The sequence below is a fragment of the Prionailurus viverrinus genome, chromosome C1 (genome assembly GCF_022837055.1).
Source record: "Prionailurus viverrinus isolate Anna chromosome C1, UM_Priviv_1.0, whole genome shotgun sequence".
In the NCBI taxonomy this organism is placed as follows: Eukaryota; Metazoa; Chordata; class Mammalia; order Carnivora; family Felidae; genus Prionailurus; species Prionailurus viverrinus.
Window position 1 is genome coordinate 188863517 of NC_062568.1, and position 26703 is coordinate 188890219.

The 26703-nt window shown below is 45.5% G+C and overlaps 1 protein-coding gene across 1 annotated transcript in view; it reads left to right on the top strand.

Moving 5' to 3' along the window:
- Positions 1-26703, top strand: part of CSMD2 (CUB and Sushi multiple domains 2) — a 600812-nt gene that overhangs the window by 406673 nt on the left and 167436 nt on the right. The window contains exons 23-25 of the mRNA XM_047870009.1: positions 6547-6703; positions 8475-8666; positions 13572-13698. Of these exons, the coding sequence (XP_047725965.1) occupies positions 6547-6703; positions 8475-8666; positions 13572-13698 (476 nt within the window). The remainder of the gene's footprint in view (positions 1-6546; positions 6704-8474; positions 8667-13571; positions 13699-26703) is intronic.

A 26703-nucleotide genomic window follows, 5' to 3' on the forward strand; every position in this document is an offset into this window, starting at 1 on the left:
ACAATCACACATGCATACTTTAGCACCAGGAGCAGGAGAACTCCTGCTATGCCCTTTTCTCGCTAATTCCTCCGATCCCCTTTAGACACCACTGGGCATTTCCATTCTCCTATTTTATTCTCCCTCCGTGATGGTGTGCTAACAAGAAAATTAACGGGATATGTATAAATATTCCAGAGATCAGAAGAAGGGGACCGGTCTGAAGAGAGTGAGCTAATTGCCCCTCTGTAAGCAACAAAGAAGTAAAACTTTAAAAGCTCCTAATTTGTATTCTTAACAGGATTTGAGAGAATATCGTATTTATGACACAAAAATAGGCAATAATGAAAACTGAGCAATCCAAGATGAGGAAAGATTAAATTGAGATGAAAAACAGGATCACCCAATTAAAAAATGGAATGGAGGCCAGGAACAAAAATGGTAAAGCACAGAAAAATGAAATCAGTTTGTTATAAATTTAAGAATTTCTCTCAAGTCTCATAAGGAAATTTAAAAGAGGATTCTTTTATGTTAATAAAATGTACAATCAATCCACAGTAAAACTTTATGTGCCAAATAACATAGCACGAATAAATTAAATAAAAACTGCTAGAAAGGGAAAAAACAAAAATAAAGTTAAAGTCAGGGTGGAAGATTTTAATATACCTCTGTTAGTCTCTGACACATCACCTAGGTTAAAAATAGGGGCGCCTGGGTGGCGCAGTCGGTTGAGCGTCCGACTTCAGCCAGGTCACGATCTCACGGTCTGTGAGTTCGAGCCCCACGTCGGGCTCTGGGCTGATGGCTCAGAGCCTGGAGCCTGTTTCCAATTCTGTGTCTCCCTCTCTCTCTGCCCCTCCCCCGTTCATGCTCTGTCTCTCTCTGTCCCAAAAATAAATAAACGTTAAAAAAAAAAAAAAAATTAAAAAAAATAAATAAGGATCTAGGTAGCTTGGATAATATAACAATAAGTCCAAAGAAAGTAGGAGAGAGAGACTTCTTAAAGTCAAAAATGACAGAATAAATACAGCTAAAAATACAGGAGCAATTGTCAGCAAAACCAACTGGTTCCTTGAAAAATAACTAATAAGAGACACAAACCTTGCAGGACTGATCAAAGAATAAAGAAGCCACAGGTACAGAATTTTAGGAACAGAAAAAGGAACAGTCACAGATGAGGTAGAGATTATGAAACAATCAGAAAATATTTAGGAACAACCCTAAGCTAAGAAATCTGAAAGCTCAGGTAAAATGGGAAATATTGACAGATAAAAAGTACTAATATCAAGAAAAAATAAGGGTGCCTGGGTGTCTCAGCTGGTTAAGCCTCTGACTCTTGATTTTGGCTCAGGTTATGATCTCACGGTTTGTGAGTTCTTCATGAGTTCGAGCCCCACCTCAGCCTCTGCACTTGTGTGGAGGTTGCTTGGGATTCTCTCTCTCCGTCTCCCCATCTGCCCCTCCCCTGCTGCCACACTCTCAAAATAAATAAATAAACTTAAAAAAGAAAAAATAAAAACCTGAATAAACCAATAATTACTTAAAAAACTGGATCCTCAGGCACCTGGGTGGCTCAATCAGTTAAGTGTCCGACTTCAGCTAAGGTCATGATCTCACAGATCATGGGTTCGAGCCCCGCATTGGGCTCTGTGCTGACGGTTCAGAGCCTGGAGCCTGCTTCGGATTCTATCTCCATCTCTCTCTGTCCCTCCCTGCCCCCATGCACTGTCTGTCTGTCTGTCTCTCTCTCTCCCTCTCTCTCAAATATAAATAAAACATTAAAAAGAATAAAACTGGATCCTGCCCATATCCTGTCTCACAGGCCCCAGGCGTAGACTATTTTGCAGGTAAACCGACAAAAGTTCGAGGAATAACTAATCCTGCAATAATCAGACTGACTCAGAAAAGAGAAAAATTAGCATCCATATCCTAATTCATTTTATTTAAATGAGCCAAGTAGAAATATTGATAGCAAACTGAGTGAGGGCCATAGAAGAACAAACTATTGGACTAGTCACTTATCATAGATCTAAACACCCTACATACATACAATGTCATATTGAATCTAGCTGTTCTGAAAGCAAAAATGACCAAGTGGTATTGATTCCAGGAATGTGAGGATGTGTCAATATTAGAAAAGCTCATGATATTATGTACTAGACAAACCCTATGAAATTGCTGTCTTCGTAGGTCAAAACCAGTCACATATTGGCAACTTCATGTGATTCAACCTAATATCCTAAACAGATTAGAAGGCAAAAGTATGTGATCCTGCCAGTCACCTCAAAACATCACATGATGAAATTCAGTATTCATTCATGATTCTTAAAAAATACCTCAAAACTATGAAGAAAACTTTATTAATCTGATAAAAAGTTCCTACCGACACCTATGGCAAACATTTTTCTTAATGACAAAACTTCCAGTGAAGCCAGTAGCAAGACATGAGCTCTGTTATCACCACTAGTATTCAACATTTTGCTGCAGATCGAAACCACTACAATCAGATCAGAGAAAGAACAAAGAAACTATAAAAATTAGAAAAGAATATATAAAATTATCTCTCTTCTATTTAGAAAATATGAAAGACTCAATGGATAAAACATCAGAACCAATAAGACAATTGAGCAAAGTGGCTGAAAACATAAACTAAACTAAACATAAACTAAAATATAATCAGAAAAAAAAAGAGCTCATTCCTAATGGAAGCAAAAACTATAAAACACCTAGGAATAAGTCTAAAAGATGTGCATCATCTTTACTGAGAAAATTATAAAACTTTATTTGGAAGGACCTACAATTGAAATAAATGCAAGGAGGTTTCACACTCATGGATGAACAAAGGATATGGACAAGCAATTCACATAAGAGGAAAGTGGAATTATGGGTAAACACATGAAAAGATCCTCACCCTCAGGGATAATCAAAGACATACAAATTGAAATAAGATAGCGTTTCACACCCATCAAATTGGAAAAAATTAGAATGCCTGAAAATACCAAGTGTTGGCGAAGATACAAAGCAATCAAAGCTGTCATACGATGTCAGAGGGATTAAATTTGTATTACTCTTTGGAGAGCAATCTGGCAATATCTAACAAAGCTGAAAATGTGCCTTCCCAGCAACCAGCATCTCCATTCTTGGCGTATGCCCTAGAGAAACTTGAGCACGTGTGCAGGCAGACATACAGTAGTGTCCCTAGGAGTGTCCACATTGTTTGTAACTGTATGTACAAAGCTGCCCACGTAGTGTGGTTATGTTTAAGCCAGCCATCTTGCTGAGCTGTCGTATTAGATGTAATGGTATGGGTCCCTGAAAATATTAAGTGGTACATTTTAATTATCTGCAATTTTTTTTTCTTTTTTTTTTAATTTTTTTTTAACGTTTATTTATTTTTGGGGGGACAAAGAGAGACAGAGCATGAACGGGGGAGGGGCAGAGAGAGAGAGGGAGACACAGAATCGGAAACAGGCTCCAGGCTCTGAGCCATCAGCCCAGAGCCTGACGCGGGGCTCGAACTCACGGACCGCGAGGTCGTGACCTGGCTGAAGTCAGACGCTTAACCGACTGCGCCACCCAGGCGCCCCAATTATCTGCAATTTTTATTTGCCAATTATACCACAACAAAGGTGAAGAAAATAAAAACATCTACTCGAGAAAGAAAAGGGAAAGGTTAGGTATAGTGGATGTGTATGGGTTCTCTCTGATTACTCAGAGACAAATCCATCACCTGTGTATGATGATGAACTGGACCATCAAAGCATTCTTATAAACAAACAATATTCTGTTAGAGAATAAATGTATACAAAGGCCCAGATGTATCCCAATTGTAATAAAAAGTATAAAAACACCCAAAAATAAGTACAGATTTTTACTGAGAGACATACAAAACAACTTGATTAAATGAAGCCAGATGCCATGTATATGGATAGGAAGATTCAATATCATATAGATGGACTTTTTCTCTTATTAATCCATACATTTTATTTTAATCAGTCAGAATTACACACGTTGGGGAGTTTTGGAAGATGGAGCCGGAGGTCTTTTTTTTTTTTTTTTTAATTTAAGAAAGCTCATCTTGAGTTTATCGAGAAGAATAAACATGGGAGAATAATTTTTTAAGTTAAAAAAAGACAAGAGAGGACTTGCCCTACTAAATATTTGAGTATCTTATAAAACTATGGTAACTGAAACAGTATGGGTCATGAACAGGAAAAGACAAATAGGTAGCGTAGTAGAAATAGAAGAGAATAGAAAGTTGACAGACAAAGCCAAATTTATACAACAGTCTATGTGACAAAGGTATATTTAAAATTGGTGGTGGATGTAATATTTATAGTGTTGGGTTAAATGGCTTATCAACCAAGGAGAAAAAGTAGAATCTTATCCTCCTATTCCAGGTGGATTTGAGGACAAGAGTACTAGAAGAAAACATTGGTTTATTTATTTATCATACATTTATTGAATGCCTCTTCCATGCCAGGCCACACATTCCAGACAATGATGTGTGAATAAGGATAGTATGGGTTGGTTTAATTGTATGATGGAAAGTCCTACAGTTATTTAAATGCTGTTGGGGAAAAATATGTAATGATTCAAAAAATATGCACATTATATTAAGTGGAAGAGTAGGTTACCATATAGTATCTATAGTTTGATCTTGTTTTTATTGAAAATTAAGGAAATAAGTATATATAAGGAAAGGCATGCATAGAACAAAGCATAGAAAGATCATCTCCAAAATGTTGTGAGTGTTGAGAGTTATCTTCTGTGTGTTCTTCTGTTTTCTGCAATGAATATTTATCATAATGACACATTATGAACATTTTTGTCCTTAATGAGTTAGAATGAATTATGCTTAGAAATTAAGGAAATAATCCTGTTCCCATTACACTTTTATTAATTAACAACAATTTCTTAATATCATCATATATCCAGTGAATATTCAAGTTTCCAATTATCTCATAAATGTCCTAATATTTTTTCTTAATTTACAGTTTATTTGAATCAGGACCCAAATAAGGCCCAGACATTGGATTGGTTGTCTCATATGGTTTTTAATCAATGGGTTTCTGCCTCCATCTTTTTTTTTCCCTCCATCCCTTGTAATTTATTTGTTGAGGAGGTCAGGTAATTTTTCCAGTGGGACTTTTCATATTCTAGGTTTGCTGAACATATTCCTAGAGTATCATTTCATATATTCCTGCGTCCTCTGTACTTCCTATAAGTTAGAAATTGGATCCAGTGACTTGATGTGACTCAGGTTTGATTTTTTTTTTTTTTTTTTTAGCAAAATGACTCCATAAGTAAGTAGTGGTGTTCATGATATCTGCTTGTTTCTGTTACTGTGATGTTAGCAAGTATTGACGATCAATGCCTTGATCAATTAATTCCAGTATGTTTTAGTGGGTGAAAATATTTTTAACAGCTTGGGTGCTGCAGTGAGCACTGGTGAACTGGTGTCATCTCTATGTCTGTTGGAACTCCAGAATTCTCTCAATCTATCAGTGGTGCTGTACAAGGAATCTGGAAACAGACTTGAGGCTCCCAGGGGCCTAAACAAATCTCTGTAATATACTGCACTGTTCGCTTAAAGGATGGCTTCTTTTAGAAAGCTTTGCTTCATAAATAGTAGAATGGAAATATTGTTCCAATTTGCTGGCAGCTGGCACCACATCCGGTGCCAGGCGCAAATATTCATCACCCACCCATAGATCCCATCTTTGATATTTACCAAAGCACTAGGGGGGTCCTTCACTCAATCACAACTTCTGTTGTTATTTGTACAATTATCTGGAAAGGAGCAGCAACCTCAGAACCTGGGGAGCCAGTTCATTATTCTGATGACTGTTGTCTTTGCTGGTGCTCAGAAGTTCAGGGGACAGATGGGAGTGAGGGAAGCCAGATGCCTGCGCAATTCCACCCATGGCAAGCCCAGCAGGCCCTCGCTGGAGCCCTCATTTCAGGAGGGAAGGGGCAGAGGCTGAGCTTGGGGAAAGGAAAGGCACCGTGACACACTGGTCATTTTAATTCCATGCTGCTGCATCCCAGGGGCCATGTCTAGAAGAGTAGTCAAGACAGGCCACTGCCACGGTGGGGTGGGGTCAGGCGGGAGGACTGCTATCTCATCTGGAAGGACAGGATTATTCAGCAATGCAGAGACGTCCGGTGCTTCCAGTGTGCCTGTGTGCAGAAACAGATGGCTTGGGCCTTCAGGCAGCCCCCTCCTTGCCTCCCCAGGCTGCTGAAGAGTAAGCTGGTGCCATATGGGGTTTGGAGGGACAAAGCAGAGCTCCACTGGAAAGGTTAGAACAGCTACCGGTTCCTACAGACCAGATTCGCACTGAGATGGGCTGGGCACAGACCTGGCACCTAGGAGAGACAAGAGGGGCTGATCACTCACCCTGTTACTGGCTCACCGTGCCGTCTACCTTGCATCTGATGCCTCACTGCCCCTCTAACAGACATCGTTGGTGCTAAACTCTGGGGATATAGGCCGTGGGATGAGAAACTGTTGTTCAAAATAAGGCCATGCTGACATCAGGTGGGGGTCTCTCCTACATCCAGGTCTATGACGGCAACAACAAGTCCGCCCGTTTGCTGGGGGTATTCAGCCGTTCTGAGATGATGGGGGTGACTTTGAACAGCACGTCTAGTAGTCTGTGGCTTGACTTCATCACTGATGCCGAGAACACCAGCAAGGGCTTTGAGCTGCAATTCTCCAGTAAGTCTCTGTTGCATCAGAGTGGACGATGAAATCAGGCTTTCCCTAGTTCCGCAGATGGGGAGGTCTGTCTCTGGGGCATCACCATCATTTTGCAGGTTTGGTTTTCTCTGGCTCACGCTTAGCGGACTGTTTCCTCTAAGACATTGTGCCTGTGCTTTGAGTAAGCTGCCCCTTGGCATACAGCTCTAAGGTTTAACTCTGTGGTTAACTGAGGGTCACAGCATACCTGTTACTGACTAATACTTGAAAAATATGAACGCCAAGGCTTTTAACTAAAGCAACCAAACCAAGCCTTTCCTAATCGTGGCATTTATAAAATAAGGTTCAGCTGCAGCCAGATGTAAAAAGTGTGAACGTTAATGTACAATTATGTTATTTTTCACTACTCCCTGAAGAGTTGAATCTTGCTTCTTTCCCTTTTGCATGATTTTTGCTTTGTCTTTTACTCCCAGAGTGTCAAAGACAGAAAGCCCCCAGGTTTGTATGCAGGCCCGTAGTACTTGGGATTACATCCCCACACTTTGGCTTCACAGCCATCGTATTAATTTATTTGAGCTCCTGGACCTTCCCAGTAGATACAAAGAAATGTGCTTTTAGGGCTTATTTTAAAATCCAATGATTATCCATTAGCTGATAATGGATGAACACAATGTGATAGATCTGTCCATACAATGGAATGTTATTTAACTGTTACAAGGGAATAAAGCACTGGTCCATGCTACACCATGGATGAGCCTTGAAAACCAAGTGAAAGCAGCCAGTCACAGAAGGCTGCATGTTGTATGGACTGTCCAGAACAGGCAAATCCATAGAGATGGAAAGGAAATCGATGGTTGCCGAGGACTAAGAAAGTTGGGGGGCAGAAATGTGGACAGGGCTCCTCCAGAAGCGATGAAAAATCCATAAGTGGATTGTGATGAGAGTTACACAACCCTGAGAATATACTAAAAGACCGAACACTTCAGATGGGCGAATGTTCAGTATGTGAATTATATCTCAATAAAGCTGCTAGGAAAAAAAAAAAAAAACAAAACTCAGTGAGTCCACTCAAGATTCCTCTCGCCTGGCCTTTAGGCCATCTGGCATAGGGGTCTATGCCTGTTACAGCAGGCATATCAGTGGAAGAGAATTTAAAATAGAGTCACATGCGAATTCCATCTCTGTCATCTGAGAATGTGTGACTTTGGCACCACTTATTGAACCAGGTCATGTTCTCAGTTGTAAAATGCAGATACTTATACCTCCCTGTAAGACTCCTGTGGGTAACAAATGAGAGCCAGCACAAGTAAATTGCCAAATAGTAGGCGCTTTGTAGAAACGCTCTGCGTAAGCCTTCTCTAGCCTCTCTCAATAAAGCGTATTTAAGCAGGACATAATTGAACTTTGAAATATGCATTTGAAGGGAAGTTTCCATATTACACTATCCCATCAGAATGTCTCAGTGAGCAAGATGGAAAGAGCAGCCTTGCTAACAAAATGCTCTGGGGGTCATACAAAGGAAATAGGAAACCCAGACCTTATGTCTGAAAACTATTATAAAGGCTGTCCTGGGAGAAATAACTGAAACCATTCACGTGCGGGGGCAGGTGTAGCATCACCTCTGCTGAGCACAGCAGTGTGGTGGCCCCAGAGCAGTGAGACTGCCAGAGGCCAGAGGCACGTGCCTGGTGGCTTCCTTGAGGGCACAGGCTTCAAATTGAGGGAAGGAAGGGAATGTGGTTTCTGCCACGCCGGGTCTTGCTTACCCCATCTCTCCTCTCGTCGGCAGGTTTTGAACTCATCAAGTGTGAGGATCCAGGAACCCCGCAATTTGGCTACAAGGTTCATGATGGAGGCCATTTTGCAGGAAGCTCTGTGTCCTTCAGCTGTGACCCTGGATACAGCCTGCGGGGCAGTGAGGAGCTGCTGTGTCTGAGTGGGGAGCGCAGGACCTGGGACCGACCTCTCCCCACCTGTGTCGGTAGGAGGCCTCTTGCTCTTTAAGTGACTCCTCGGGTCCCCTCCCAACCCCATGCTCCCAGCTCTGGTCTCATGAAAGCTGTCCCGTTGGACCCCACACTCCAGCACTTTGGGACTGCCTAACTGGACTGAATCCTCCTGTTCACGGGAGTCCTCGCTTACCCTGCCCCCACTTCTCTGTTCCCTCACTTTCACACCTCATTACACCCATGTTGCAGCAGCTCAGTCAGGCGGGTGGCAAGCCACCATTGTGACACATTTAGCCAAGTGGGACCACAGCCAAGCCATGCCCTCAGAATTGTAATGCTGGCAACAGAGGAAAGTTGGGAGAGTCAGTTAAGAAGAGGTGGAGCTTTTGCCGGGGTTCCCAGGGTTCTTGCAACACTCAGACTCAAACGAGTCTCTGACTCACTCTGGGCCTCAGTTTCCCCATAGGCAAAATGGGGTTTATGCTCCCTTTCCTGGAGAAAGTTGGAAGAAAGAGTAAGAAAATGAGCTAGCACCTACTTCATTCTTGAGGAAGAATATAATAATGAACCAGCACTTTCTTAAGCCTCTGGTGCTTCCAGAATGTCAGCAGAGGCTCCCTCTAAGCTTTCTTCATGTGTCATAAGATGAGAGCAGTCTGGTCCAGGGCAGAAGTATGAAGTAGGCAGAACCTATCGTTCGGTCCATCTGGCCTTTTCATTTCTCACCACCTACCTCACTGCACCTGTTCTCCTCCCTGCTGAACAAGATTCCCACCCCACTGCTTTGTCCTGCTTCCCCACCCCCAAACACCAGGCCTCTCCCCCATCCCCTTCCCCTTGTGCCACAACCTCGGCATGTCTGTACAGTGCTGGTCAATCCTATAAGAACAAGACATCCACTGGGAAAACACTTAAGTCCGTACCAAGAGCCACACACCAGAATTGGTGCAGCTATATGTTTGGGTATGTGCAGAGGCAGAGAAGTAAACAAAGAAAGAATAAAGTATTTTTCCCTACCCTTGGGAATTCCATAGCCTAGCAAGGCAAATAGACACATAAACAGATAATTATAATACAAGATAAGCACTGTGCAAAGAGTTAGGGCAAAGTGTTGAGGAGATACAAGGAAGTTTTGCACAGACTCAAAAGGATGGGTAAGAATTCACCAGCAGGAGGAGGGTGGGGTGAGGGTTGGGCTTCTGGCCTAGCATGTGTGAGTGCTGAGGGTTTGAACCAGCGTGGTGGACAACGGTAATGGCCAATATTTTTCCCCTAGACAGCTTCATTTTAACAGGATTTCAGCACTGTTGTACAACAGAGGGTCTAAAAGAGAAGATGTTAAGCCTGACAGTGGACAGACCAGCATGGCGACCTCTAAATAGCCTCTCCCTTTGCCCTCTAAGGTTGACCCAGTCTGCAGTCATGCCCCATCCCTTTCTCCCTGCATCCTGTTTTTGTCCCCTTCTTTCCTTCATGTGCCAGGTCCTATGCTGGGCACTAGGAACTCTGAGGAGGGCAGATCCCCGGCCAGCGAGGGGGGGACATATGCATAAATGGATGACAGTATGATGCCACAGGCAAGCTAGAGCAGGCGAAATGCGAAAGGAGATGATTCATGTTACAAGACAGTTGCTTTGCAGAAAGGATTCACTGTAAGGTTCTTTTGAATATCAGATGTGCTGGTTGGGCTGAACTCAGTGGATCCACTCAAGCAGTGCTGGGAAGAGTACTTAAACTTTGAATCTCGGAGATTTTCCCCGTGGAGACTCCCTCAGGCCCCACACAGAGGAGTGAGGCTATGTATTTGGGGTTGTGGGTGTATATGTTTACACACGTCATGTTGTGGTGGACTTCATCACGGTCTAGCAGAAGTGACCACTGTAGTTTAAGACATCGCAGAGGCTTTCTTTGTCGATGAGTGGGTGCTACAGCCCACATGAGGCAGCCAAGGCTCTAAGGATGGGAAGAAGGGTGACAACCAGAAAGAGTAGAGTCTCATGGTCTTGTCAATGAATCTGCAGCATGCCGGCCTCTTGGCTCCTCCCAGATGTTGCGTCCGTGAGGAAGAACCCCCACTGCTGCTGCCTCCAAACACAGGAAGGGCTTCTCCATCTGGAATATGGAAGGAAGCTCTAGCCAAGGGCATGGATAAGGTCCTGCCACCTCTCCACTACCTCCCCCGTTTGTGGGGCCAGACAGTCTTCCTCCCCACACCCACTTGCCAATGGGGCCTCTTGCCCACACCCACTCCCCAATGGGTCCCATTCAGCCCTACGTCCTTCAAGCACTTCCCGTCCCAACAGCACATGGGGGGGGCGGGGGGGTACTCACAGCAAGGCACGTGCAAAGGATCCAGTCTCGTGAGCAGGCTTACTGGCAGAGCGCCTCCTCCCTGACCATGCCATAGTGGCCCCGAGTGAAGCCAAGGGGCCCATGAAATACTTAATGAAGGTGAAGGCCAGTCTTCTTTCTGCAACCTGGGTCCCATCTTCTCCTGTTTCTTCTAGGATTTTGCATAGTCACTCATTCCCTTTCCTAAAACACTCTTGCAATAATTCTCCTCTTCATTGTCACTCATGCTCCCTTGACTCCGACCCTTGTAGTAATTTTCCTGGAAAGCAGTAAGCGTCCTCATTCATTTGATCATCCATGGATCTCTCCATTCAGTAAACACTTACTAAAACATCTGTAACATGCCAGGCACTATAGCGGCACTGGATGCACAAATACAAGTAAGACAAGGTCCTTGCTGCCAAGGCATTTGGTCTTGTGAAGGAGACAGATGTGACTGTAACATGGTTGTGATTTTAAAAAATCTGCTTCTGTTAAAATGGAGACACAAAGGAGGACAGTGGCAACTGTACCTGGGAGGGGACGGGTCACAAAGGTCCCCCGAGAAAGATGTTTTCACATTGTCAGTCCACATGAAGGCATGAAGAAGCCTCATTGTCCTGGCTCCTAGTGTTCATGAGTCTTGGCTAGACCAAGGGGTGTTGGGAGGGGCCCAAGAAGCCAAAAAGAGCCCCTCTGGGGCTTGGACTTCATTCTGGGAAGGAAGGTTTGAAGCAAGCAGTGACCCAGTCAGTTTGCATTCTAGAAAGGTCCCTCAGGTGGCACTGCTGGGGGTGGGCAACTGTGCCACCCAGAAATAGCCAGAGCCTCGGCCAGGACTCTAGCAACAAGGTCGAGGGAGGTCCATGTGACAAACACCCCAGGGGTTCAGGGGCTGGGTCTCGGAGGCAGATCAGATGTGGGGAGGAAGAAGGCCAGAGGACCACCAGCTTCTGACCTGGGGACTAGGTGCTCCGACGGGGAGTGTAGACCTGATCCCCTGAGTCCAGCTCCACCCTTCATGCCCCAAAGACTGCCACCAGAGTATACTTCCTAGTGTGTAAAGTTCACTGGCGTGTAAGGTGACTGGTTCTTCCTCCGGAGAGTCCCCAGCCTCTGGCATGGCGTCCTTGGATGTCTGACGCTTGACCAGCTCTGCGGCCTTGTCTCCCCTGTTGTCCCCTGTCCCCTCAGCCTGCCACACCATGGCCCACCTCCACGACGTTTGCCCTTTCTCTTTTCCATCTGCAGCATCCTCTCCCTGATGTTCCTCCCCCGCCCACTCCACCCCTGCTCCTCCTCACAACTCCTCCTGCCCCAAGCTAGGGGAAGTAGCCCCCTCTCCTCTGAGCTGTCATCTGCCACAAATGCATCTCTGTTGGGGCACACTGTGGCTGTCTCCTCCTCTAGACCATTGGCCCTTGGGATGCTTGTTTTCCTCTGTGCTCCTGGCACCCCATGCAGCCCCATTGCTGGCAAGGCACAGGTTCAAGTGTATGCATCATCGAGGAGGCTTTAAGGAGTTTGGCCGCAGAGTAAGCTGTCAGCCCTCCACCCCAGGACCTTTTTTTAAATGGCTCTATTGAGATGTAATTCACATACCATATACTTGAAGCCCAATGCTTTTTATCTGTTCACAGGGTTCTGCACCCATCACCACCATCTGATTTTTGAACATTTTGTCCACCCAGGAAAAGCCCTGTACCCATCGGCAGTCACTGCCCCCTGCACACTCCCCCCAGGCCCAGGCAACCACCAGCATACTTTCTGTCTCTATAGATTTTTCTGTTCTAGACATTTTATATAATCAGAATCACATAACACGTGGCCTTTTGAGCCTGGCTTCTGTCACGTAGCACACTGTTTTCAAAGTCCATCCATGTTGTAGCAGGTATCGATCCTTCATTCTTTTTTTTATGATCAAATAATATTCCACCATATGGATGACACCGTATTTGTGTATCCGTCCATCAGCTGATGGACATTTGGGCTGTTTCCGTATGTTAGCTATTATGAATAATGCTGCTGTGCACATTTTTGTGTGAACGTATGTTTTCATTTCTCTTGCGTCTATGCTTGGTAGTGGGATTGCAGGGTCATATGGTGACTACGCTCAACATTTTGAGAAACTAGGAAACCGCTTCCCAAAGCAGCTGCACCATGTTGCAGCTGCACCAGCAATGCGCGAGGGTTCCAATTCCTCCACATCCTCACCGACGCTTTTTCGTGTCTGGCCTTTCGATTACAGCCATCCTTGTGGATGTGAGATGCTATAGCTCATTGTGGTTTTCATCTGCATTTCCCTGATGACTAGTGATGTTGACCATCTCTTCCTGGGCTTCCTGGCAGTGTGCACACCTTCTTCAAAGAAATGTCTGTTCAGACATTTTGCCCATTGTTTGGGCTGTTTTTCTTCTCATCGCTAAGTTGTAAGGGTTCTTTGTAGATTGTGGATATAAATCGCATCCAGGGACCTTTCTGTATGCTGTGCTCAGTCACCTGCAGGGCACAAGAGGGACTTGGGCACACTGACAAGAGGAGCCACTGAGTCACTGCTGGCAGTGCAGGCCACCCTATAAAGCTCACTTTTTTGGGATTTCTTTCAGCTGAGTGTGGAGGGACAGTGAAAGGAGAGGTGTCGGGCCAGGTGCTGTCACCCGGGTATCCGGCTCCCTACGAACACAATCTCAACTGCATCTGGACCATCGAGGCTGATGCTGGTTGCACCATCGGGTAAGTGTCTAGGCTGGTGAACTAACCCCTGCCTATGGCTCAGGACGGTCCTCACCAGCATCAGCACCAGGCCACTCAGCTGGTAGCTGGGCCTGCCCCAGAGGCCCTTGCATTCAGTAGTGGTTGCCGTGCCCCCAGGCTTAGGCTGAGGCCTATGGAAAACCTGGAAAGGCCAGTCTCAGCCTCCCAGGACTGCAGTTCAAGTTCAGACAACTCTCTGGCCTCAATGGCACAGTTCCAGCAGAGTAGCTGAGGGCAGAGCTGGAGGTCATACAAACCCCAGCGTGAATCCCAGCCCTGCCACTTGCTGTTTGCAGGACTTTGGGCACAGCCTTTATTCCCTCTGGGTCCCGCTATCTCCTGTGCTGTATCGCTTACAGTAGCAGAGCGTCAGGATAAGGCACTTAAAGGAGACAGCACATGCAGTGCACCCAGCATAGTCTTTGGAACATACTAAATATTTAATAACGCTTCTGTGGTTACTTCTCAGACAGTAGTGTCGGCACAGAGCTGTGTGATCCCAGATTGCTTGCTGTTCTCAGTCTGCGTTTCCTCATCTGTAAAATGAGGACAAAAATGCTGGTGTTTTAGGGTTGTAGAGGGAGTCATTACAAAAGCCCAGCACAGTGTCTGGTAGTTCATATGTACGCCCTCAGAATAGAACTTCCTTTCCATACAAGCATCTGACCAGCAGGAGTTACTCCTGGGAGTTCCAAAGAGTCAGAGAAGAAAGGAACGTCACCATTTACACAGCACGGGACCTGGCACGTATATTGTCTTATCAATTCTCCACAATAGCCCTGTTAGTACTGATGGTAAGTCCCAATAATGAATGGACATAGTTCTCATTCACATTTTATAAACAAGAACACTGAGATCCCAAGAGAATGCACAGTGACTCAGAAAGCTGGGATGCGAACCTGGGTTTTTCCGAATCTTTACACTATTCACACTGCTGGCCCAGCTGGGCCTTAAGCTATGGTTCAGATGAGCTGTGCGAAGAGGAGCCGGTTAGGGGTGCAGGATGAGCAGAGGTCTGGAAGGAGGACTGACAAGACAGCTGGCTGGAGAGGGGGAAGCATGTGGACAAGGAATAGAGCGTGGAGAGGGTTGGAGCATGGCCTGGTCATGGAAGATCTTAAATGCCAGTAGACAAGAGGGAGCTATGGTAGGTTCTTAAGCAGGCTTGTCCCACCGGGGCCTTTTCCAGTGGAGAGAACTCACGCAAAGAAAACCAGTCAGGAGAGGGGCACCTGGGTGGCTCACTCAGTTAAGCGTCCGACTTCAGCTCAGGCCATGATCTCATGGTTCGTGAGTTCAAGCCCGGTGTCGGGCTCTGTGCTGACAGCTCAGAGCCTGGAGCCTGCTTTGGATTCTGTGCGTGTGTGTGTGTGTGTGTCTCTCTCTCTCTGCCCCTCCCCTGCTCATGCTCTGTCTCTTCTCTCTCAAAAATAAATAAACATTAATTTTTTTTTCCTTTTTTTTTTTTTTTTAATTTTTTTTTTTCAACGTTTATTTTATTTTTGGGACAGAGAAAGACAGAGCAAGAACGGGGGAGGGGCAGAGAGAGAGGGAGACACAGAATGGGAAACAGGCTCCAGGCTCTGAGCCATCAGCCCAGAGCCTGATGCGGGGCTCGAACTCACGGACCGCAAGATCGTGACCTGGCTGAAGTCGGACGCTTAACCGACTGCGCCACCCAGGCGCCCCAACATTAATTTTTTTAAAAAAAAAAGGAAGAAGAAAGAAAAACAGGAGTCTGTTGTAGTGACCCAGGAATGAAGGGTTGAAGATGTGCAATAGTGGGGAATCAAGGCAAGGAGAAGCATAGCTAGAGACGATCCTGCCTTAGAGAGTCTTCAGTCAAGGGGAACTGGCTGAATGGATATGTTGCTGCAGGAGGTACATACAGATACTTGTGTATTTGCTGATGTACATAGGTCCTTAGACTCCATTCAATTAAAATTAAAGAAGTGCATTGTTTGCTATGTGCAAGTTTTTGAGCTAAGCCCTGTGCAAAACAAGGTCAGAAGAGCTCTTAAGGGTTTTGCACTATTAGGGGCACAAGTTAAATGTACAAATTCATCTTGCACATTTCTGCTAGAAGAAGCTTCTGGAAGCACACCTGGTCAGCTCACCTGCTAACCAGAAACCTTCCATGGCACCCACGTTCACAGAAGCTAAACATCTTATCCTGGTTTTCAAGGTCTTCATGACCTCAACCTACCTCCCCAACCTTATTTCCCTCCCTTTCCCTTCAGTGACATCCCGGCAAAGCCAAACAACTGGTGTCTCCTGTGCATATCTATGCTCATGGCCTCGCTCTGTGCATCTGTTTCCACTCTGGCCTCCCTGGAATGCCCCCCTTGCTCCAAAGGCTTATGTCTGAAATTCCCCATCCCTCAAAGTCAAGTACATGTGTCTGCTCACCCAGGAAGTCTTCCCGATCCCCTCTCTTGGACTCCTGGGAGTCATGTCTCCCTCTTTTGAACTCTCTTTGCCTGCAGCCCGCATTTTCCTTGACACTGACCACTTTGTGCTATATTTGTGCTCCTGCCTTACCTTCCCAGCCAGAGCTGTGGTCTCCACCTCATTCATTTCTACAAGTCTCCCAGTTCTCAGCACGGTGCCCCCAGCACCTGGATCCATAAGTGTCAAGTGATGAATGAGTGAATGAATGAATGAATGAATGAATGAATGAATGAATGAAGCAGGAGTCAGGCACAAAGGGACTTATATGACTAGTAGATCCACAAGAGTCCCTCAGTGAATGTTAAGTGCACAATGAGTGAATGAGGAGTGTAATGACTTTTACTTTAGTGTACATGTGTGCAAATCAGAAGGCTTTCCTACCCCGGATCATCATTCATTCATTTATTCATTTATTCATGTAACAGCTGTCTGTCTGTTTATCACATGGCATTGTCTGGGCAGGGTGCTGGCATTGCATATGTGAATGAGACCCAGACACTGTTGGCAAAGAGGAGACATGTGTATGCACAGTGAGATGGAGAGATAGGGAGGGATAGGGAGTGAAAGACAGTACAGACCAGAGATGCTATCCTGGAAAAGGTGAAAAAGCTGAAGGATGGAGAGGAAGTTGCCAGGTAGCCAGGGAGGAAAGCTGGTGGGAGGGGAAGGACCTTCTAGACAGAGGAAGTGACATGACATGGTCAGGTGCAAGGGCTGGAGCATCAGCTTCGATTTTGTGGCAGGAGGCAATGGTGGGCAATAAAGCTGGTGGAGCAGGCTGCCGCCCAAGCTTGGAGGACCTTGGAGGCCATGAGGCTGTGTTTGGACTTGTCCTGGCATCCTTATGGAGAATGGAGTGACCTGGGGCTGGGAGCCCAGTGAGGGAGCTGTCCCAGATCGTGGTCGGGATGAGAAGCCTGAACCCTGGCAGTGACAGTGGGGGTGAAGAAGAAGGGACGCATTCAGGAAACGTTGAAGTGTTCACACCAGCTGGTCTCACTCTCGTCAGGAAATATGGAAAGTGTGGTTTCTTCTGTTCCCCTGTGTTTTGTTGCATAACATACAATACGTAAAATACACAGAGAAGTGGAAAGACCAGCCCGTGAGCACCCGAATGCCTGCCACCCAGGCTCAGCCACTGTGGAGACTCTCCCATATTGGCGTTCTCTTTGTTTTTGCCTTTATCCCCGTTTTGCTGAATCACTCGAGAGTACATTGTGGACATCACGGTACTTCATTCCTAAATACTTGGGCACACATCTCCTAAAGCGGAGGCTGTGTGTCTCCATGACGCGGCGGCATTAGCAGACCCAAGACAGGCAGCGTGATCCCCAGGAAGGAAGGTTTAGAACGAGGGCCGGAGGAGAACAGAGGGCCCTAGGAGCAGCTGACAGGCGAGCACAAGAAATCAATGATGGAATTCTGGGCAAGGGTGAGGACCGTTGTCACCTACAGGAATAGTGGGCACGGGGTGGGCTGGAGGGGAGACAGGAGGACCCCTTCCTGACCCTCAGGAAGAGAAGATCAAGACAAGGACACGGAATGTCCTCTGCAGGGTGACATAGCAAGGACTATAAAGTCATAGGGATGTGCTAAATGTGTGTGTGAGGCCCCTACGATGGGGAACAGCAGGGAGAAGGTGAAGGTAGCTTTGGTCCACCCTCTAGAGAGCTTCTGGGCATCCCACAGCCTCAAGGGAGCTGATGCCCAAGGAGCAGAGGAGGGCTCCCGGCTGCACTGAGAGCAGCCAAAAGATGGAGATGAGAGACAGGACGCCTTTCCCTTTCTCGTTCAGTCCCCCCCACCCAGCTTGTCTTTTCCTGACAGTGCATGTGATGTCCACACACACATATGTGCTCGTGCCTGTTTTCTCTCCTCTTCTGTCTCCCTCCCCCTCTTCCCTCTTTCTCTCTCTTTGTCCCCCTCTCACCTCCTCTCCCTCAGTGCCCCACACAAGCCCTTCACCTGACTAACCAGCAGCAAAGTGAAGGGAATTCATGATTAGACCCTAATGAAGACAAACACAAAAAGCCCTGTTTGTGTTTGAGTCCTTATTCAGAATAAGATCTAGCTACTACTTTTATTTTTTTAATGTTTATTTGTTTTTGAGAGAGAGGCAGCATGCAAGTGGGGGAAGGGCAGAGAGAGAGGGAGACACAGAACTCGAAGCAGGCTCCAAGCTCTGAGCTGTCAGCACGGAGCCCGACACGGGGCTCAAACCCACAAACCGTGAGATCCTGATGCTTAACCAACTGAGCCACCCAGGCACCCCTAGTTGTTATTTTTAAAGTGGGAATATCTGTATAGGATTTTTCTATATAAAAAATAGACACTTGTTTTGAAAAATTCAAAATGCAGACAATAAAGAAATTTGTAGAGAGCAAAAGTCCCCTGAATCTGACTCTGTTCTCCTCCACACGGCCCACAGAAGAGAACCATTGAGATCAGTTTGTTCTGGTAATTCTTTTAGTTTGTATGCCGATAGATGCATAAGGCAAATGCAGCAAATGTGGTTTCTAAAACAAGATAATCTCCATGCATGGCTCAGTGACTCGCTTTTGATTTACTGTTTAATCCTGTATCATCATATTATTATGTCAATATATAGAGATCAGCCTCATCCCATTTGATGGCCACAGAGAATTCTGTTGGAGGCACAACTATAATTTATTTTTCTACTCCCCTATTAATAAAGTAAATATTTTCAGTTTTTCACCCCAGTGAATATCCTTACACATGAATCTTTGAACAGTTGTCCAATTATTTCCTTAGGATATATTCTTAGAGGGCAAATTTTAATACATGATCTCACATTTCCCTCTGGTCACTGTGGCAATTTACGCATCCACCAAAAGTCTGCCTCCCTGCATAGCATCACTAGCTGCTGTCAATCCTGTCTGTGTTTCTCAGTTTGACAGACAAAATGATATCTAACTGTGTTGGCTGCTTCCCGTTCTCGGTATATTTTTCCTTGGGGGAGGTTTTTTTCTTTTCCTACAGAGGACTCAACTGGGTTGATTTTTAAATAGTGTATAATTTCAGTGTAGAATTATTTTTAATCCCTATTTAAAACTTACTAAGTGGTGGGGTGCCTGGGTGGCTCAGTCGGTTAAGCGTCCGACTTGGGCTCAGGTCATGATCTCACAGTCTGTGAGTCTGTGAGTTCGAGCCCCACGTCGGGCTCTGTGCTGACAGCTCAGAGCCTGGAGCCTGCTTCGAGTTCTGTGTCTCCCTCTCCCTCTCTGCCCCTCCCCCACTCACGCTCTCTCTTTCCTTCAAAAATAAATAAACATTTTAAAAGTTTTTTTAACTTAGTGGTTATGTATTTCATGTGATTTACTTGCTATTTTTACTGCATTGCACCCTTTTTACTTTTTGAACTTTTGTGTTATTTATGTTCCATGTATACTCGAAGAAAGTGAAAAGAGCACAGGGTTTTTGTATATTTCTTTTTTTTTTAATTCATTTATTTATTTGGAGAGAGACAGAGACAGTGCGAGCAGGCAAGGGGCAGAGAGAGGGAGAGAGAATCCCAAGCAGGCTCCACACTGCCAGCACAGGGCCGGCTGTGGGGCTCGAACTCACAAACTGGGAGATCATGACCTGTGCCAAAACCAAGAGTCGTACGCTTAACCCACTGAGCCACCCAGGTGCCTATATATACATATATACGCATATATATCTCTCTTTTCCATCAAACGTACTATGCTCTTTTCAAACAAAACAGATGATGCATCCTTATTGTTTTCTTTCATTTTTAACTCTTCCTATTGTCAGCTGATTTGATTTAATTGGCTTTGTTTTTCCTCTAGTGATTTGAAAGTTCTGTATCCTATTTTTTTTTATTCTGCCAGCGATCTTGTGTTTTCATTAATTCTGTTTTCAACACTACTCATCTTGCTCTCCTTTATTTTGGGAATCTTGTTGTTTTCATTTTTATTTTAAGGAAGCTATTCTTTTTTGTTTTCACATTGCCCTTGACAGCTTACTTTTGTTATTTCTATGTATTACCATCTTGCACCTCCCTGAAAATACTGTTTATGTTCTGTTTTACAATGCCTCCTATTTTTTCCTGCATTAACTGCATCTTTCAGTTGGACCATTTAATCTGATTAATCAGCTGGATTCCTCTGAGGAGCCAATTCTCTTTACATCCCCAGGGGTTTTGTTGTTCATTCAACATCGAGTTGCAGCTCAGAGCTGGACTCTGGCACCACACTGCCCGCCACTCTGATGAGCCGTGTAGCTTGGGAAGGTCTTTAAGCAGGCACTCTGGGCCTCTGTTCTCTAAGCTGTAAAATGGTGATTTAAGACAGTACCCATCACCTAAGGTTACGATGAGGTTAAGTGAGTTAACATATCTAAGCACTTGGAACAGTGCCTGGCATGTAATTCCCAAGTGACGAGAAACCCCTCCTGGAACTGGGAAGGCGGTTCATTTTACTCAGATGGGGCCCCTCGGCAAAGCAGGTTGTAGTTCACCCCTGAGAGTCCCAGGTGGTGGGTGCCATGCTGCTGGTGGGAACAGGTGTCAGGCGGGCTTCCCCTTGGTGTCCCAGATGGGACCCGATGTGGGAAAGCCCACAGGCCAATCCAAGGGACCATCCCCCGGGGCACAGACAGCAGAAGGCCTGCAGACACCTCTCCTCAGCCTGCCCTTGGCCCCAGCCGAGCACTGGAGATGATCAGAGGGATCTGTGGTCAACCTCACCCCAGCAAGCCGGGCAAGGAAGGACAGTGGGTAGCTGCAGGGATGGCCCTCAGTCCTGGGTGGGGTCCCAGCAGGAAAATGGGCCCTTCTTGGGTGTGCAGGACAAGCATAGGCTGGCAGTCAGATTCTGCCCTGGAACCCAGGGGCGTCTCCAGCATTTGGTAGGTGTGTTTTCCCCTGAGTGCCAAGAATCGGACAGGCTGACCAGTGAACTCCATCCAGGCCTGACAACCAACAGCAGGAGAGCAGACTGTGCTGCACCCTCCATGTCACTCTTCCTCGTGTGGTCAGTATGTAGAACGTGGAATTTCATCCCCTATGGATGAGACGCCTTCTCAGTTTCCAGTGTTGGGTTAGAGTTTTCCCTGTTATAATCAGTGGACCAGCTCAGAGAAAAATTGAAGAGAGGGAAGCAAAGCCGTCTGCTCTTGGTCCTGCCCTCTACCTAACATTTATCAAACACGTACCTCGTACCACATTCTTGATCAGTTATTACTGTCCCCATTTTACAGATGAGACTGCCGAGGCCCAGAGAGGGTGAATATCTCACAATTACCCAGTGATGTGGGTTTCAGCCCCTTTCTGCCTAGCTCCAAACTCTTCTCTCCCCAGTCTGGCGTTCTGACCCTGGTTTAGTTCCACTGAACAAAACGCACATTGAACACTTTCTCTGCACCAGACACTGTGCAGTGGGAAGCACAACAATTACACTAAGGCCAGTCTTTGTCTTCCAAGGGCTCACATTCCGTGGGAGGAAATAGTCAAACGAACAGGTCCCTCCAAGACAAAGCAGAGACTGTAAGCAGGTGCAAGCCAAGTTCAGCAATGGAAAAGAGAGAGAGAGAAGGCCTGCCTGGAGGTGTAGAGGCGAGCATTCCAACTGAGGGGAAAGAGAGCGAAGGCACGAACACAGGGCAAAATGTAGCGTCTATCCACAAAAGAGTGCTCCCTTGACGTGGCTGGGGACCGCATGGGGGAGATGAGGTTGCTCGGGTAAAGAGGGCTCTCCGCAGGACCCTGCAGGCTAAGATGAGGACTCTAAATGGATTTTTCAGTATAATGAGAAGCCATTGGAATATTTTGAAGACAGTAACGACATTCAGTTCAATTAAAATACTTGGAGCATTTACTCAGTGCCAGGCGTTCTGCCAGGTACTGAGGGTATAAATATAAATAAGAAACAGTCTTTTCCCTTGAAAGTCTCAGTCGTATGGGTAGAAATTTCATCAGTTAGGAATGGAAGTAGAAAAACTGACTAAAGCTGGCTTCAACAGATGGAGGTTCACTTTTCTCTTGGAACGAGGATCTGAAGGTCCCGTCTAGACCCAGGGCGGCCGCTCAGGATGCTGTTGCCTTTCTTCTTGCTGCACTGCCCTCGGCTGTACCCTCACGCTCGCCTGGTTAGCTGCTGCGGCTCCACACCTTGTGTCTGTGTCGCAGTCTAAAAGAAGAGGGGAGAGGACAGGGCACAGATCTTTCTCCTTGGGATGGTTTGTGTATTTCTTCAGGAAGAATCACCATCCTTACAGACGTCTTCCTACACTTTATTCATCAGAACTCGCCATGGATGCCCGGCTGGGAAAGCAAGAAATCAATCTTGTTTCGCTGTTACAGTTTCACTAGTAGAGATAGACGAGTTTTTGGAAATGGAGTGCAGATAGACCGTCCTACAGGGTCTGCTACAGATTCTAATATAATGCGATAAATGCTGTAGTAGAAGTTTGTACAAAGCACAACTGAAAAGCATTTGCAAGGATAGTTCCTAATCCCAGGTAGCAGTTGGGGGCAGGGTGTTAGAAGAGGAGCTATTCTAGGTGCATTTGAAAGCATAGTAGTAGTTTGCCATGCAGGGTGGAGGTAACATGAGAGGGAGGAAGGGGTGAACGTACAGAACTGCTTCTGGAGGAACCCGTTGTCTGATGTGACATGATGGTATCTCCATTCCTAAAAGAAGGTCACTGGTGGCAATGCCAAGGAGAAATTGACTGGGAAACCAGGGAGGAGTCTAAGATAACTGTTTGAGAGGCCCTTGCTATATTCAGGAGAACTGCGCCTTGTTTCTGAGTACAAATCTGGCTAGGCTTACAAGCTATATGTGAGGGGCTACATGGAGGGGAAAGGGGGGAAGGGAGAAGAGACAGTCTTCTCCAGGTGTGCTTTCCCTAAAGAGATCTGGGGCCCATGGAGGGTGGAAATGTTGTTCTGGAAGCTTCAATTTCTGCTCTTAATGCTCATACTTGGCTAATGAGGATAGTTTGTTGATTTTTAACTGTAGGGATGCTTTTTAATGATTAATGCAAAGGGTGACCTGGAAACTCCATTCTTGGCTGTTGGTCACCAAGCAGTTGGATTACCGAGGGGTGGGAGGGAGGCACAGTTTTGATGAACTAGAACCCCTACCCAGTGGAGCTTGTCTTCCTGGGAGGAGCCTGAACTAGACAAAACATCTGGCTGCACCGGAAATCCGGACTCCCTGCCTGCGGTTGCATATCAGTCATGGGGCAGCGATCCCCCACTGCGGTCACTGTTGTTCCCCTTCAACAGCAAGTGGGCAGCTGGCCCAGAGGAGGCAGAAGGCACCAGAAGTGAAGCTTCTGTTCGTAGCTCTTGCCAGGAATCGTGGCCGCAGGTTTAGCTGCTTCCAGAAGGTTTGTTTTTGAGCCATGGCACTAGTTAAACCTTCAACAGAGAAGGTCCATGTACTTGCACTCCAAGAGCTGACCTCCTGAAGGAGCTGAACAGATAAGCACGTACCCGGCGGGGTGTTCCTTTGTCAGGCTTAAGGTTTCAACAAATCAGGAAATCGCCAAAAGGAGCTCAGAAGTTTTTTGAAGGAGAGGGTATGGATAACCCGGTAGGTGTAAATGTAGATGTAAGTGTGGCGATGCTCTCTGACAATTTAGTTTTCATGGATCACCTCTAGAAAAAAGAAACACAAATTACTTCAAATCATCCAAGAATAATAATCCAGCTGGGCTACACTGGATAGTTGAATTGGCCTGTAGACATCAAACTGACTGCCAGTTTACCATCCCAAAAAATGAATTCCAGGATTTCTTAGAGGGGGGATTCCATTCAACTGAAGAAAAGTAGACTTCGTTGGACCAGTATAGATCCCCCCCCCCCCGTCAAAAGATAAGGAAACCAGCAAAAAAATAAATAAAATGAACTTGTATGATGCCACTTAACACATACCATTCTTGAAAAAGAATCATTTCCCTAAAGAAATAGAAACATAGGTGTGCCTAGGTGGTTCAGTCGGTTAAGCCTCTGACTTTGGCTCAGGTCATGATCTCACGGTTAGTGAGTTCGAGCCCCATGTTGGGCTCTGTGCTGACAACTCAGAGCCAGGAGCCTGTTTCAGATTCTGTGTCTCCTTCTGTCTCTGCCCCTCCCATGCTCGCTCTCTCTCTCTCTCTCTCTCTCTCTCTGTCTCAAACATAAATAAACATTAAAAAAATTTTTTTTAAATGGAAACATATTTTCTGAAAAAATTTTACTCTAGTAAACGAAAGAAAACGTAAACGGATTTATGGATAATATTCTCATTGACATATGAGAAGTAGGGATGATCGGTAGCAGAAGATTGGATGATGTAGTGGGGGAGGGGAGATCCTGAGATAGAAGGACAGTGATAGAGGCAAGCAAAGAATGAAAAAGAAGCTAAATACACAGGAACCAAAATCCACAAGAGCAGCATTTGCCTTGTAAAAAATAAAAGCATTCAAGTAAGAGACAAGCTGGAGGATCTGAGATTGCAGAGAAAAACTACAAGAATGTGGAAATAAATGAAAGAGGAGTTGCCAAATGCAAAGGACAGAGTACCAACCAGGCGGCACATGTGGAGAAGAACGAGGAGCAAATGGAGAAAGGGGTAATAAAATACAAGCTGTGAGCAAAGTCCTCTGAGAAGGGGCAGACGATGGACCAGGGCTAAAGCATCCTGGTGAATTGAATGGACTCACTGAGTTCCAGGCAAAACTAATTAGATACAACTTGATGAATAAATCAAACAGTTCCAAGAATAATGAAATCCCGGAAAGCCTTTGGGAAAACACACCCACACAGGTAAGCACACCATCATTCCCCCTCAGATAAACAGTCATTTACAAAAAGCCACCACCGCAGAGAATCCAGTCCTTCTAAAATCGCTTCCCCTTAACATCAAAGGCCGAAGCCAGTGGTGTTGTGAGACCCAAGAACCATTGATCCAGCCAGGATATAATATGCACAGAAGACACAGAAAATTGACACTCAGGCTTCTTGAAAAGCTTGCAAAGACATTGCAGCAGGCTGTATGATGACCCCCAAAGATATCAGGTTTTAATGACTGGAGCCTGTAAACATTAGCTTACTTGGAAAAAGGATCTTTGCAGCTGTGATTAAATCCGGGCCCTTGAGATGAGGAGGTGAGCCTGGATTCTCTCCAGGTGGGCCCTAAATGCAATCACATGGATCTTTATAAGAGGGAAGCAGGGGGAGATTTTATACACACAGAGGAGAAGACAGACACAGAGACTGGAACGATGGAGCCCCAAGCTAAGGAATGCCAACAGCCACCAGGGACAGAGAGAATTATTTCATGGGAATAGTGTCTATGCCATAATAAGGCCAACAGTCGTGGATCTTTATGTAACCTAACAAGGAAACATAAAATGAAATCTGTCGTAAATATAAGAAATTGACAATCATAGAGGACTTTAACACATCTCTTAAGTATAAAAAAAAATGTTGTACACCTGAAACGAATATAATATTGTATATTAGTCACACTTCAATAAAAATAAAGAGAACAAAAACAGAATTTGTTTTAGATGATTTTACCACTTATTGATTTTACACTATGTATCAGGCTCAGTGCCAGGTACCTTTATATGTGATTTCATCTACAATAATTCTCCTAGCAACACTGCTGGACAGATGCCCAGTTACTGCCATTGTACAGACAAGTAAACTGAGGCTGTGCAAGTTCACCTGAGTAGCTGTCATAGAACTAGATTTGAAGCTATGTCTTTGGCTCCCTAGCCACTGTTTCTTTTCCACTGTGCTACACAGCCTCTTCAGGAAGCATGAACCTTTCATTTTATGGAAAACACTTCTTCCAAGAAGGATAAAGACACATCTGCCCCTCACAGAATCCCCTGACACCTCCAGGGCAGGTTCTGGCTAATGACAGTCACGGAGCCTTCGTTTACAAGGTGCTGATGACGAGACGGAAACCAGTGCAAGGTCAGCCAGCAAGGAAGGGTGAGACACGAGGAATAGCTCAAGTCCTGCATCTGTATGCTTGCCCCAGAATGGAAACTGTGGCCGGGTGGAAACTGTGGTTTCTTCAGTGACCAGAAGCTCAGGTTTATTCTCTTGCTTGCAGAAGTAACAAAAGAATCACTTTTCTATTGAATACCAGCTGGCCCCAGGAAAGAAGAGCCTTTCATTTCGCTCTAGACACCAATGCTTGCTTTGGGCTTTGGCCTGTCTTCTCCGCTTTTGCTCTTTGGATGGCGGGATGATTTAATTATTATTGTCTGCTATTATGATCATGGTTTAATTGTTGGTTTGCAGCTTCGTGGCTCAGAAGGGGGCATTTTATAAAACAAGTATTATTTTCTTATTGTCGTTTCCAATGTCACTGAGGATAATTTAGGTTGCCTTCTCATTTGGGGGCAGGAATGATTTCTGACCCCCTTCCCCCCCGTAGCAGCTGTTCGTTTGTGTGCTGTTTTCTCTTGTTGTAAAAAGATCCGCAGTTAGGACTCGTATCTGTGCAGCATCCATTTGTTCATGGAGTGAACAGTTGTTTGGGAGTACCCAAGGCCCTTTCA